The sequence below is a fragment of the Anoplolepis gracilipes genome, chromosome 5 (genome assembly GCF_047496725.1).
Source record: "Anoplolepis gracilipes chromosome 5, ASM4749672v1, whole genome shotgun sequence".
In the NCBI taxonomy this organism is placed as follows: domain Eukaryota; kingdom Metazoa; phylum Arthropoda; class Insecta; order Hymenoptera; family Formicidae; genus Anoplolepis; species Anoplolepis gracilipes.
The window spans coordinates 7,249,103-7,264,295 of record NC_132974.1 but is presented as its reverse complement, the minus strand read 5'-3'; the positions used below and the strand labels follow the sequence as shown (position 1 = coordinate 7,264,295).

Sequence of the window (15,193 nt, the reverse complement as noted above, 5' to 3'; positions counted from 1 at the left end):
CTATACAATATTATAAATATAATTAGCAACAATTGCATATTATTATTAATAGTATTCATCAATCTTATATATACATTGTATTATGATAAAACTCATACATACATATATATTTCATAAAAAAATATACATATATATATATATTTCTTTATTTATAGATTATTTGATAAAAACAATAATGATCACATTCTCATTTATTCACATATTTAATCGGAATTTTAAATGATCCTAATATATATATATATATAGCATTCTTTATCAGGTACGTGTTCACGGAACGAAACAAGTTTTTTTTATACAAAAAGGAATATTCTGTGTATTGTAAAATTCTGTATCAATTGCATATATTAGAGAATGTCATAGGAGAGAGACGAAATGAAATGCGATTGTGAGTCCCCTTTATAAAGACTGCAAAAATGCATTTGAATATTCTTCTAAAAGTACTTCTATACTACTTAAAAGAATATTCTCTTCTAAAAGTATTACATTGTCTCATATACATATTTTTCAATATCAAATATCTTTAGTAAAATTTTGATTGCTATGAGAATAGTCGATCATCATTGACTGTATTTTTAGTTGTAAATTATTGTCCTAAATGCACAACATTGATCTGACACATACATGATTAATTAAAATTAAACATAAAAAATGATAGATCCGTATTAAATATTGGCTTATAAAGAATGTCAAAAATTTTTGTAAAATTTTTATCATCTCAAAATTTTAATAACGAATTTATACTATTTGGCATTTTATTTATATTTTATTTTTAGTTTAGTGCAATTTTTATTTGAATCAATTAAAGATTCTAATTGAACTTTCTGTATTTTCTATTAAAAATTTTTCCATTTTACTGTTTTTAATTCTCTTTATAGATTTGTCAAGAAATTGTCTAAAAGTGTCTTTTGAACTTTTAATATATTCTGGAATTAATCTATATGTTTGTCGCGACATTTGTTACGAACATCGATTAACAAAGAACGATTCTTATGTCTGATCCTAGATAGTTTAATCGAGTTTCGAGTTGTAAATGTCACATATCGGACTAGTTAAACGCGAATCTTATAGCAGACTCGTGTTACAGACTAGTTAGTCACAACGTCAAATCGTAGTACATTACAAGAATGATGCAAGAATTGCTATTAACAAAACACACACACACACACACACATATATGCACGTATACAAACTTGACTTTACAATTAAACAAAACTTATCTCATAAAAAAGTCTTGACGAAATATAAAAGACACACAGCCTTCAAATTTATGCATAAGAATGATGAAATTATTATATAAATCTTAAATTCTATAACAATACACCTGAAATAAAATAAACTAATAAATCGATACTTTTAAAACAATATTTTTCAATTCTCCGCCAGTAATGTAATATTTTGTAATGAAAATATGGTTCTAACAAATAGATACATATGCACATACACATACAAACTTGTGTATATATATCGTTTTAAAGGAGAAATTTAAAATACTCACACAAGTACTCCAACAGTAGAAGTTGAGAAATATAAATTGGAAGACCACGATGTATAACAATGAAACTGATAATTGATCACATGATTCTTACAGATGTAACTATATACAATAGACTTTTTGCAATACCATATTTCGAAAAACAAGAATTACGTCAACTTGTAATCCTTTCACAGTCAACATCTTAAACTTCAGTATTTACAGTACAATATTGTAAAGAGTCTAATAAATCAGATATCATAATATCAGGCATATGTAACAAATTTACAAATCTTATCTAGTCAATTGAAATATTAAAATAATTTCTCTTAATATTTGAGTTTATTACAAACTACTCGTTTTAACAATCAATGCGACTTTTTGAACGCTGTTCAGCACTTGTCTTCCAAGATCTTTCCTGTGATCATTTACATTCGATCTTGTTACATCTTTTTTATATCTTAAAAAATGCATTTAACTAGACTTATCAATCTTCACCGTTCGTGATGTCGACTAACGCCGGATCGATTTCTTGAGGAATATCATTCCTCGATTTTTTGGCTCTATATTCGACATAACAAAAAGCCGCTGTACCAAAAAATATAGTCACAAGTAGCACCAGAAGTTGTATGTGCAGTCCGGCAGTGGTACTGTATGAAAAACTAATGGCCGCTGCGACCGATTGACAGAATTTAAAAAGAGCGAAGGCCGGTGCACTCTCCTTGACGAATAGAATACCCAGCAACGAATAGACTTGTGTGTTGAAGCAGGCATCGCCGAAGCCAAGGGTGAGACTGCCTGCCATCGCGAGGATCGGCGAAGTTGTAATGAAACCCACGTTGTCCGTATCTGTGAATGGTGCGTCGTTTGGCAGATTCAGGAAGATGCTGATGAAAGCGAAGAGATGCATAAAGAAGCCAGTAAGCACGACTGGCCAGCCACCGCGATTACGGAATATCTTGGTCGCGAAAATGCCGAAGATGGCACCGCCTATGACCTCGCCGAGTCCGATAAAGATACCGGATAGTCCTACAAACCTTTTACGATCATCGCCCATAGCTTTAGTGAAACCGATGCTGCTCGAGTATACGCCAGAATAGAAGGTAAGCTCAAGACCCGTGTAAACGAACGTGAACGACAGCAGCAGCATGTTTGGCGTGACGAACAGTTTGACTGCGTCTATAAAGGCACACCATGCAGCCTCTAGAGGTTTCTTGCGTATCGGTTCTGGCAGTCGCAACTCCTTGTCGGCACTGGATACTCCTTCAGCTTCGCCCAGTGATAGTCTTTGCGGTGATCTGTGCAAAGTTGCCAGCACTATGGTACCGACCACCGCAAGACTGGTCAGCACGCCGAAAACAATCGTCCGTTGTCCACGATTAATGGTGGGTGATTTAAACATGAAGTAGACAAATAGATTGCCGGCGAACTGCGATGTCTGGAAGATCGCCCAGAATATACCAGCGTTCCGAGACATGGTGTCGTTGTCGCTATTCTCCGTCAGGTATTGTCCGTGACCGGTCCATATAAGGGCGGCTCCTACTCCGAGAACGGCTGACATAGCGTACAGCAATGCCTCGTGCGGGAAGAAGAACGCGCCGATGAACAGAGCGTAGCAGCAGGAGCCGGTGAGTATCGCCACCCGCGGACCCGTTACCGAGATATACGACGGCGCCAACCAGTTGCAGGTTGCGAATACACCATAGATTATTGCTAAGCTGATGTAAGCATCAGCATTGAAGTTGTTATCCTCCCCGTGAATACTGGTCAGAACAGTTTTCTATGGACAAAGAAGATTGATGTAAAAATGTCAACACATGGATATCTTTTTTCATATGATATGATGTTTGCAGCCATTGTGTAGACTATTGTGGACCTGCTCTCTTGCACTAATGACTTATATCCACTGACTTATTGTTAGAAATGTCACTTGATAATTGTCGTAATATGTCATAGAAAGAGCAACTGTTTTATATCTTTACAGGATATTCCTTTTAAAAGATTTATTTTTAAAGATATACTTCGTATACCTAATTGTTGTATTAATTTTGGAATTAAATTTTTTCAGCGAACATTTATATTTTTTCTCTTCTTTTAATCTTTAATATTTAATATTAATACTCTTTCTGTAAAAATATGAAAATTTTTACACACTTAAAGATCTCTCTTAATTAAGAATTTTATTAAAATAAAATTGATATAATTACTTTTTTATATTTTCGCAATTATTAAAAAATGACAAAAGAAATATATTTCAAACAAGAAATAAATATTTTTCTAGATAAACTCTATCCCTATAATAAATGAAAAGTGATCAAATAAGATAGGAATTCGAAAAATAATAAGATAATAAGAAAGACAAAACATTAAAATGCACATTGAATCATTCTGGTTCCGGTATCTTTTTTTAAACTTGAAACTGGTTTTCTGCATTTACTAATGAAAACAGGACAATATATTTATATCTCAGCCAAGGACTTATAATAACTTCAGAATACCTAATGCTTTAGAAATAAATGCCGTTACTTAATTTTTTAAATTATATATAATGTTTAAGATAGACAATTTATCAAACTAAAAATATATTACTCAAATAATTTGTATAAATATAACGATTTCACACAACGAGAAAAACATGGATACATTAAAAATTAAATAAAAAGCGTAAATCAGATTTATCTATATAATGTAACTATAGTACATATTGTGATAATTAAAAAAATCAAGGATCTAATTATAAATTATTTGATCAACATTTAAAAAGCATATAATATGTTTATATTATTCACGATTTTACTCATTAAAATTAGATTAGTCGAACGCAATACGTTGTTATAGTTTTATAATTGCTAACTTTCACAGGAAAATAGCAGGTTATTCTTATTTTCAGACATGTCGCCAACTACTATTTCACAAAAACAACATCAATCTCGTTATGCTTTCAAAATTGATTAAAAAGTAATCAATAATCATATCAGTATAGGTAGCGTTAGTGATAACTTTATTAAACGTACTATTATTATGGATCATAAGTATACAAATAAAATTTTTAAAAAATTAAGATAACTTTTACTTATTTTTCGAAAAGTCTTTTTCAAAAACAAAATTTAATTAGCTAAATATATTTTAAACGCGACTGTAATTTCACTTATTGTATATTTTTTATTACGAACATCTCTTATCTCTTCCGGAAATAACGTATCTTGCATAGCAAACATTTCAACCTTGATATCAATGAAAATAAAAAAAAAGATATGTTTTCTCTCGCAATTTTGTTATAAATATTCTTTCTGTAACGTATTTCTAATAATGTAATATATATGATGTGACAAAAGACATACAAGTAAATCAATGTTTAACAATAAGTTCTTTAATTATTTTTAAATTAAAATATGTATGCTGAATATTTAAATTTCTATTTTATAACTTGATTGCTTGTTACCAATCAAGTATGTTTATTCTATGTAATAGAAAGTAAATATATTCTACGTCAAGATAACGACGTAAGCGATAAATAAGCGGGGTTTTCGATGAAGTAACGATATATTTTCTAATAAATATCTTCGCAACCTCATTTTACAATTCTTCGAGTCCAAAGTATACATCATCAAGATAGGGATGTTCGATAAAATCTGTTCTGGTATTGGAAGATTATAGATAGATGCTTACTTTGCTTTTATATTAATAATTTTAAAACGAGGTCGTGCTATAACTTTATAGATAGGAAAATATTGGCACAATGTGAAAAATCTGAAATATTTTATATTTAATAATTATGTATTATAACTTGCGTTATACATATATTAAAACAATTTTTACTTATTTTTCGAAAAGTTTTTTTCAAAAACAAAATTTAATTAGCTAAATATATTTTAAACGTGACTGTAATTTCACTTATTGTATATTTTTTATTGCGAACATTTTATTTCGTCTTTTATCTCTTTCGGAAATAACGTATCTTGCATAGCAAACATTTCAAGAGTTCTCATTTGCTTCTGTTCTATTTTAATTAAAATTCTCTATTATAATTATTGGTAATAGTATCTGTTTACAGAAGTATATAAATATATTTATCAATTAATTAAAAATATCAGTTACATATTAGTCATAAATTATCTATGAGTCAGTGGCTGTTGAATATATCAACACATAGATAATTGACATTATGATCTTGTCTGTCTCTCTCTCTCTTTCTCTCTCTCTCTCTCTCTCTCTCTCTCTCTCTCTCTCTCTCTCTCTCTCTCTCTCTCTCTTTCTCTTTCATGTTGTCCTATCCAGCCTAAAAGTGAAAGGAGATTTTGTCTTGTCGTGTGCCTCGAATAATTGCATCAGCCGAGAAACAAGAAACCGTTCTGTCTTAAATATTTATTTTTAAATGTGAGAAATGGATCGAGGAGCTTTCTAACATTATCTCGACCTTTGCACAAAATCCAGGTGTTTAAAATTATGATTTTCGTGAATTGCACCACGGGAAAGAGTACACGAATTCAATTGAAAACCGGTTGCATCAGTTCGGACAGGTTTTGGCGGATGTAATTATCGAACACATCTAGTATGTATTTCATTTCACATCGAACACTCACAAACTTTCTCCTTCACCATTTCTATAAAATTAGCGCAGTTCTATTTTTAATATTTCGATATAATTGACGAAGATCCAATTCATTCTGAGTTTAAAAAAAATTTAATAGCTAAAACAACGGTCCGAAGATATGAAATCTTTCACTTTTCATTCTTCTCTTTCTCCTTAATCAAACACTACATAATTTAATCAGATACGTTTAGAATAGATCTGATGGAATGCAATGCCAATTAACATCGAATTAGCTTAATGGAAATATTGATTTAATGTATACGAGATAATGAGGCGAAGGACAATCAGTAATTGAAATTTTTTCTAAATGCAATTTAATTATCAATGAATGTGAAAATGAAACAAGCTACAACTAAATGATATATACATACATTGTAAAAGGTGGTATCACTAGTAAAATTATAATCAAGAATTCATGTATCTTTAACATCTTTATAAGAAAGAGATTTAATATCTTAACTCTTGAAAAAGATTAATCAACATGTGATATGGTAAGCCTTTCACGATTAAATAAATTACATAAATCGATGCAATAATAATGTCATGCAAAAAAGATATGTCGTACAAAGTTATATAAAAAAACGTTTCATTATTTGTAAAAATTTGAAATTTACATATAAAGTCATAATTTTAAATTAATTATTTCAAATAAATTAATGGATTTATGCAAACACAGATTTAAAGAAATTTAATTTCCGAATATTAGGGAGATTTTAAATCAGGGATATAAAAGTATTTAAGTTACTGTTAATTAACAAAAAAACTTTCTACAATACGAGTATTTCAAAGAGTATTTTATTTATTTATCTATTTTAACAAGATTACGCTTTATACAATTTCGTTTCGAAAATTTTATGATTTAATTATTTTAGAAATCTTCATGAATAATTATTTCTCTTATTATGCAAAAACGTTCAATCTTTCACAATTACAATATCATGATTCCTCTTTATTTACACTTTTAACAAATTTAGAAGTGAAAAAATATCATCTTTGAACTCAGTGTACCACTTTTGAAATATCTTACTATGATGCGATGATTTTCGCGAGTTAATAGAATGTAATATCTGTGAATTTGCATGTGAACGAAGATCGTTGTACTATGGCGATTAATTATTCACGCCCCGTTATTATATATAAAAATCACTTGCAGATATCGCATATTCAAAGATACTTATGAAATATAGAGATAGTGCAGCTGGTAATGACTAACATATTACCAGCAATATGCCGGTACATAATACTTGAGTATTTACAGATTATAATTCACAGAATACATTATGTAAGTCTCTTGATATGTATCATATAAATTTCTTTCAAATAGATAAAGTATAAAGTTGAAAAGATTATTCACAAAAATATTACACAATATTCTGAAAACATGACACTAATCGATCTTGCATAATCAAAATAAAATTATGTATTGATATTAAGCTGCTGATATCATTGAGTCAGAGAATGTGACAAAGAAAAAAAAGAGGAAACTCTACAATAATACGTACATATAGACAGATTCACATTTATTAAATATGAGAAAAAGTATACGGCAGAAAACAATCATTTTTCTCTTTACTTATTATCAAAATATAGCGAATAAATTATGCTAGTAAAAGATATACATATGTTGATAACAGATTGACCTCAAAGACAAAAGTGTCAACGACTTGACCCAAACATTTCTTCATCTTTGAGGAAAAAAATTTATAACAGGTTGTAGCATACTTGATATATGTATTTCACAAATTAAATGTTGCATTCTATCAAAAGCAGTCGATAAAACAATTTTATATCATTTAGAGGCGTTCCAGCCTCGCCAGTTGGATCGTGACCAGTTAGTTGTATATACCTTTTATGGCACTTTCTAAACCGCGACTAATAGCATAATGTCCCCGATCTATACTTTCTAATTTTACAAAACAATACAAATGTTTCATCGCGTTATAATACAGTCAATTGTAAAGTCAAATGTTAATATTAATTTTATCAAAATTAATTTCTTGTTTGTTCATTCTTAATTAAATCTTTATCATGTTTATATATTTACGTAAACTTGTTTTCGATTTTAAATTAATGTGAATACATGTAAAGAATGCGAAAATAATTCAGACCAATTGCTCGCACTTGAATACCTAAATAGAAGTTTCGCTTGTCGTCGACGTGTTAAAATCATGATGCTGATCACCAAACATTATCCAATCGTTCTATTAATTCGACAGTGACACACGTCAGGGAGAATAAAAGATTGTGTTATAAATCATACACAATGTCTTCCCCCAGATTATCTTCCAGATTATAAAAATGCTTTATTAAAATTAGAGTTTATATTATGTATTGTTTGTTACCATGTATGTACTATCTTATTATTTTTTTTTCTTAAATTGTATAAATAATTGTAAAAGTGTAAATTGTAAAGTGTAAAATTTTTTCTTTTTTTTTATTTATTCTTAAAAAATAATTATCTGAATATGCAATAATAATTTCCTGACTAACGTAATGAACATATAACATGAATACATTAGATAATAAAATATATAATAAAAACAGACATTTTTATATATATGTGTGTATCAGTCCGTTAAACTTTTTATAAATTTATTTTTCTCGAATACTAAATTTATTCTGATAGTTTTGTTGAATTTTATTTTAACAATATTTTCGAAGTCAGCAAAAGTAAACACATCATATGCAAATATGAAAAAAAGCGAATATTGTTATCTAATAATTATTACTGATGTAACATAGTAAGTATATATATTTCTTATACTTGTTATAATCTGATAAAAATCACTTATTTAAAAAAATGTTGAAAATTTTTTTATTTATATAAAAATGTGTCCTTTTTTTATTATCCTTACTAATTTAGACGTAAATTTAATTTTTCTATTCAACACACACCCAACACACAACTATATGTATCGCGGTGAACTTTCAACGGTTGAAGCGCGCAATGTGCGTATAGGGAAATGCGGAAGTGCGACACAAATAATAATAAGCATATGTATGTAGTACCAGTTTCGCGACGCTCACCTCTATATTGCCCATCGTTTGAAACGCCGTGAAGACCAGCATAAAACCAAAGCTAAGGATTAACACGTTGAAAAACGGCCGATCCATGACCATGGTTGCGGGATTATTTCGCGTATCTGGCACAAAATAAAAGTAATCGTCGTATCGGTTCGCGTTTCGCGCGCGGTTTCGGATCAAGCTGCTCGCAGACGACTCCGCTGCCGTTGACAGATGATCACCGCGTGGATAGTAGCTGTAGAAGTGAAAACACGCGACGCAGCGAACGATAGCGCTGCTGTGTAAAGATTTTGGCGAGTCGTGAAGTTGGTGATGGATCGAGAGACCGATCGATATATCGTCCTTTAAACAATCGATCACTCGATTCTTGCATCGATCGATGCGATGCATACGATACGCGCGAGTGAGCGATCGATCCTTGGGCGAGTCTCAAGGGTAAAGGGGAGCGATTGAAGACGAGAGCGATTTTGCGCGGGTTTGACAGACTTATTAACCGTGCTATCGCGTTATCGCGAAAGGGATTCGAGGGAGATTGTTGTCCAAAAGACGGAAAAAAAACATATATATCGAAGTTTAGTGAATCACGGAAAGGTGCGTCCAATACGAGCTCCAGGTGCGCGTCGAACTAGCAAGGTACATAAACCACGATTCGCTGCACTTAACAATAATACTTTATGACGAAGAAAACACAGGAAAACGTCGATAAAATTGCGCTTAACAAATTCGACCGGTTCTTTGACATGACATAAGGGTATCGCAGTCGCCTCAAGTCTCACCAAACATCACCTGATTGCACCGGATATTTTAGTTGCGGTTAAACGGAATGTTCGTTCATTGTCTATTATAATCTAGAAAGAGAGAGAGAAAGAAAGAAAGAAAAGGATAGTAAAGTGCAAAGTTAGATTTACTTAACCCAAATTTATTCAGTGAGACTGCCAGGTGAAAGACTCTTGTCTCGAATTTTATCGCTGGATTTTATCGATGGTGCACGAGAATAGATCAACTGTAAACGTATCTGTTTTCAGCGCCGGCTATGAGATCATTGTACAAACATGACGGATACTCGCCCTTGTCACGACACGAAGGACCCTCCCTGTCTCCGCCGAGTTTTCTCATTGGTGTCGCGCAGCGAACACGTTGATGGAACCGCGGAGAATGCACGAGCGTAAGCACGAGTCCAGAGGTATCGGTGTGTGAAAAAGCGTGCGAAATCAAGACGATTCGCGAAGCACAGTGTCGCAAATTTTAGTGTCTAGTGTCGACAATTCGATCAACCATGAAGAAACAGTTTTTCCGGGTGAAGCAACTCGCCGATCAGACCTTCTCCAGGTAGCTGATTTGGATAAACCATATTAATCATGTTCTTTCTAATTTCAACTACAAGACGTATCTATATACTATATATATTGCATCAAATATCTTCAATTATCTTCTTTCTTTATCAATTATATATATATATATATATTACACTCTTTAAATTGAATAATAACTTTTTACTGCTATAATAAAGTAGCTTGTTGTACTTGTATACTACATTAAAGCATAAAGAAAGATCTATATATAAATGTATATTTTATGTTAGGAGTAATGTGTCAAATTATAGACAGATCATAGTTCATTGAGTAAAAAAATTATTTATCACAAGATAAATTCTAGATTAAAGTATTCCAAAATTGATTACTCATATGGATATTGGATAGATTAGAGAAGATAACAGAGTCTGTAAAAAATAAAAGATAAGATTTTTCTTATAATTAAATATATCTCAGTGAAATTTTATTTTTTATTTAAACAGAGCTGGTAGAACAGAAGTGTTAACGGATGATTTGGTAGCTGCCGACAAGCATGTTGAACAGATCAGAGCAGCTCTTACCGGTCTCAGTAAAAGACTCGGAAACCCACCAAACCAAACTATTACACAAGACCAGGCTCTTAAGGAGAAACGTTTGGTAAATAAATTGAATTTTATCAAGATCATTATAAATGAAAATAAGAAATATATTTAGCATAAATCTTATCAATAATTGCCATTATATCAAAATTTAAACTTCTATTGCTATACTTCTTTTATTATTAAATTTATTTAACGGTTGTTACACATATTAATTTTATTTCTTTAATTTTGTTTCTTAGAAAAAATGTCCTGAGTATATACTTGGACAAACCATGTTGGAAAATGCCGGTGAAGATGGTCTCATGAGCTTTGCATTAGTAGAATGTGGGCGAGTACAAATGTCACTGGCTAATGAAACTGTAGAACATGAAGCAAAAGTTGAGCAATATGTAGCTGCCCCGTTGCAGCATATTTTAGATACCGATGTACCAAATATATTGAAGCATAAAAGAAATTTAGCACGTCATATTTTAGATATGGACAGTGCTAGAACAAGATATTTTCAAGCAATTAAACATAGCACTGGTAATAATTACCAAATTTCTTCAAAAAGTTTAAGACAATAGTATATAAAAAATATTAAATTTAGATTTTATTTCTTTTTTGTATCATTATTATTATATTCTTCTGATTTATCTTACATAAGCAAAACAAATATTCAATATAATTTATAAGAATATTCTGAGTTTGAAAAATTATTAAAAATTATTATTTGATATTTTATACATTTCAGGGACAGGTGCAACAAAGATAGATAATTTGAAAGAGGAATTAGAAGATGCTGAATCGAAAGTTGAACAATGCAGAGATCAATTAGCTGCAGAGATGTTTCAGCTCATGTCGCGAGAGACTGAATTAGCTCAAACAATTATTCAATATATAAAACTTCAGCGAGCATATCATGAAAGTGCATTGCATTGTCTTGAAGATCTTATACCTGGATTGGAGAGTTATATTAGTAAGCTTTATATGCTTTTCAAAAACATAGAAATTCTATTGTAAGAAAAATTCTATAAGAATGCTTTTGTTGTAAGAAAAATTCTTAAGAAACTAATAGCTTGTAAATACAAAAGAAATACTTATACGATGACTAATTGTAGATGATAACGAAATGAAGCCAGTCTATGGATATCCTCTTGAAGAACATCTTAGGGTGACAAATAGGAAAATTGCATTGCCTATACAATTATGTGTATCCACACTATTGCGTTTGGGTATAGAGGAGGAGGGTCTTTTTAGAATAGCTGGCGCCGCGTCGAAATCACGACGAATTAAATTAAGTCTAGACGCCTGTTGTCTCACGTTAGCGACAGCTCTTGAATATAAAGATCCACATGTTATTGCTGGCGCGTTGAAATCATACTTACGGGAATTACCGGAGCCTTTATTGACATACAAGTAAGTTTCGATTATTTTTAATCAAGCTCAGTAATTATCATTTGGTACATAATGTATCTATAATTATTCAGATTGTATCACGAATGGATGGCTGCTGCAAAAATCTCGCATAATGATACGAGATTACGAGCTCTTTGGGAGGTATTATATAAATTACCACCAGCGAACTTGGAAAACTTGCGGTTTTTAATTAAGTTCTTAGCTGTGCTCACAAAGAATCAAGATGTAAATAAGATGACACCGCAAAACATTGCTATTGTCATTGCACCAAATCTGATTTGGAGTCCGCAAGAGGACGCAAATACAATAGTGTAAGTAATTTTATATTATATATTTATTTATGTATTTTAAATAATTATATTTAATCAATATTATCCTATTAAAAATGTATCTCTTGTATCTCATAATTGCAGGATGAATATGAGTACAGCAAACAACTCTAGTCTTATAGTAGACCAATTAATTACATATGCAGATTGGTTCTTCCCTGGCGAAGTGGATTTCGATCGTGATCTAGAAATCGGCATCATGAATGATACGGAAAGTCAGGGTATTGGTATGCGCCGTTGTGTATCCAACAGTAGTCTCAGTGATCACGGCGAAAGTCCAACGCAAGGTAGTCCGAAACCAGCGGCACGACGAAAGAATAAACCGGCACCAACACCACCAGGTGGCAATACTCCGGACAGACATGAAAAAAGAGACGATAAGCCACCTCCGACGCCGGACAAACCACCAAGAGTGTTGACATCTACTTTAAATCGATCAACATATAAAGCTCAAAAGCACGAAGTAAACACTGAATTGATAAGACACGAAAGCAATTTAGAAAAGCATGATAAACATGCGGAAACGGACACGAAGTCGCAATCAATCTCGGAATCTATCCCGACAGAATTAATTCATTTTGATAATTCCGAACGGTTACAAGAAACTGGCGCTCACCAAAGTGAAGTCTTCAATGATGTGGACAAAAGTACCCAAGAACTGCAAAGATATGATACAAAAGTAAATATACCAAGTGCAAAAGAAAAACCAAATGGAAACTCTTCTGATAATGTTGCTAAGATAATTACCGAAATCGAACATAATGAAATTATAGTACAGAAACCAAAACCAGTGCCTACAGAAAAGCCCTCCACATTAGAAAGGAGAAGACCAGTTGCTGCACCAAGAAATATAACAAATATTGTACATAACACAGGTGAAATATTTTTCTTATATAATGTTATTTTATATCTATATTTATATCTATACTAATCATATGTATAATTCACACTTGTGATGTTAATCTGTATCTAATTATGACAGAAGAAGGCGTTGAATTACGTAAAAAATCAGACAACAATGTTACGAATATGCATGTGTCTCCAACTGAAAAGAGCAATAAACCAGCGATTCCTGAACGACCACCTGGCTTAGTTCGCCCATCGAGTCTCATTAGACAACAGCCACGTCCCACTAATGACAATCAAGAAACTGATCCAGGGGTGAGCAAAAAGAATTTGATGCAGTCGGTTTTATTTCTTCATACACATATGTGATAATGATTTGTAATAAATGTAGTTACTACAAGTGGACAACAAATAACTGCCTGGGTATTACATTTTGAAATAACGTAAGCTATATTTGAAATAAAAATCGCACATCGGTCTGATTCAAAGCTTTTTCACACATGTATATTCGCTCTCTATTTTATATATAAAATCATGTATCTTGTTACACAGTAACTTTTAAAATTAAGTGTTCTCTTTAAATTGTCTACAGCCGTTAACATTGGAAAGGGCTCACGTATACTCTGTGGACAAACAGCAGGTCAGTATAATACAAGTGCGTGGGGGGAACAACATCATCCCGGGCATGGAGAGCACTGCAACTTCGAACTTGCAGAGAAGTCCAAGTGTGGGTAGCCGGCCGTCATCAATGTCGTTGTACGGTGCTGAACGTTTGGAAAAGCCCGAGAAACAGGACACGCCGCATGAACAAACCAAGGCGCATGTAAGAACCAGATCAGAAGGTAATATTATGGACGTTCAAACGCAGACCAACACAATAGTGACGATTCTCAAGTCACCGCAGCAGAAGCCAGCTTCACCGAGAGTTCATCAGCGACCGCCGAGGCCGCAACCGCCGCCACCACCGCCGCCTACCACACGGCCTAAATCGGAACAAGAAAGCACTAATCTCTAATGGAACTCGATATGAAATGCAAGATATCGCCGATGTCTTTATTGTTAAAGACAAGGATTTTACACACATGATATCACCAATGAAATCTATAAGAAATATTCTGGACAAAAAATTAATGAAACTCTTCGATTAATGAGAAGCATCACGATTGTATTTCTATAGAGGAACATCGACACGCATTCGTCCATTGAAGATTGAAAACGAGGCGAGATATATTCGTAGATTTGATAATATTCAGACAAAGTTACTCTATTTTTCCCGTGATCTCCCTATTTATACGACTTCTTATCATATTCCAACTTTATACGCATTTCAATGGATAATCTAATGAGAAGACGTTTTAATAATTGCCATTGGACGATAACAAGAAGAAGAACATATAAATATCTATTTGGACGTTTAGAAAGCGTTTTGCATTCGGTAGCTTTTAGCACGCCATGTGTTGTATCCAAACTATCAGTTTTAGGTATACATCTAATTTCGTAATCAATCATATTTTTGCAGCTCATTACCAATTTTTATACTTATTGCGAATAAGAAGAGACAAGCTCTAAGAATATAAGTTTAGATCGCATTTCTTAATATTAAAGTGCACAAAATGTGCTCAATATACAAAGTTGAA

The 15,193-nt window shown here is 32.1% G+C and overlaps 2 protein-coding genes across 5 annotated transcripts; one reads left to right on the top strand and one right to left on the bottom strand.

Moving 5' to 3' along the window:
• Nucleotides 1–166: 166 nt before the first annotated feature.
• LOC140666347 (UNC93-like protein MFSD11) lies at nt 167–9,479 on the bottom strand. Its single transcript, XM_072893458.1, has 2 exons — nt 9,093–9,479; nt 167–3,251 (listed from the first exon to the last, which is right to left on the bottom strand). The coding sequence occupies exons 1-2, from the start codon at nt 9,477–9,479 to the stop codon at nt 1,959–1,961; spliced, it is 1,680 nt and encodes a 559-aa protein (XP_072749559.1). The 3' UTR covers nt 167–1,958.
• A 103-nt stretch (nt 9,480–9,582) lies between these two features.
• On the top strand, nt 9,583–14,571 carry LOC140666345 (rho GTPase-activating protein 17). Of its 4 annotated transcripts, XM_072893457.1 has the most exons (11): nt 9,583–9,722; nt 10,115–10,418; nt 10,885–11,038; nt 11,223–11,508; nt 11,717–11,941; nt 12,084–12,381; nt 12,453–12,692; nt 12,795–13,585; nt 13,693–13,871; nt 13,948–13,999; nt 14,149–14,249. In XM_072893457.1, the coding sequence occupies exons 2-10, from the start codon at nt 10,366–10,368 to the stop codon at nt 13,969–13,971; spliced, it is 2,250 nt and encodes a 749-aa protein (XP_072749558.1). In that variant the 5' UTR covers nt 9,583–9,722; nt 10,115–10,365; the 3' UTR covers nt 13,972–13,999; nt 14,149–14,249. The 4 variants fall into 4 exon arrangements, with proteins under 4 accessions (XP_072749558.1, XP_072749555.1, XP_072749556.1 ...); XM_072893454.1 differs by lacking the exon at nt 13,948–13,999 and having other exon boundaries at nt 14,149–14,571; XM_072893455.1 differs by lacking the exons at nt 9,583–9,722; nt 13,948–13,999 and adding an exon at nt 9,864–10,028 and having other exon boundaries at nt 14,149–14,571.
• The last annotated feature ends 622 nt before the right edge of the window (nt 14,572–15,193 follow it).

What these genes read in the sequence shown, in the direction of transcription:
- LOC140666345 (XM_072893454.1), top strand. Translation starts at nt 10,366, where the DNA reads ATGAAGAAACAGTTTTTCCGGGTGAAGCAACTCGCCGATCAGACCTTC. An exon ending in GCCGATCAGACCTTCTCCAG is followed by an intron (nt 10,419 to 10,884) that starts GTAGCTGATTTG and finishes TTATTTAAACAG; the next exon opens with AGCTGGTAGAACAGAAGTGT. An exon ending in GAGCCTTTATTGACATACAA is followed by an intron (nt 12,382 to 12,452) that starts GTAAGTTTCGAT and finishes ATAATTATTCAG; the next exon opens with ATTGTATCACGAATGGATGG.
- LOC140666347 (XM_072893458.1), bottom strand. Translation starts at nt 9,479, where the DNA reads ATGCATCGCATCGATCGATGCAAGAATCGAGTGATCGATTGTTTAAAG. An exon ending in AAACGATGGGCAATATAGAG is followed by an intron (nt 3,252 to 9,092) that starts GTGAGCGTCGCG and finishes CTTTGTCCATAG; the next exon opens with AAAACTGTTCTGACCAGTAT.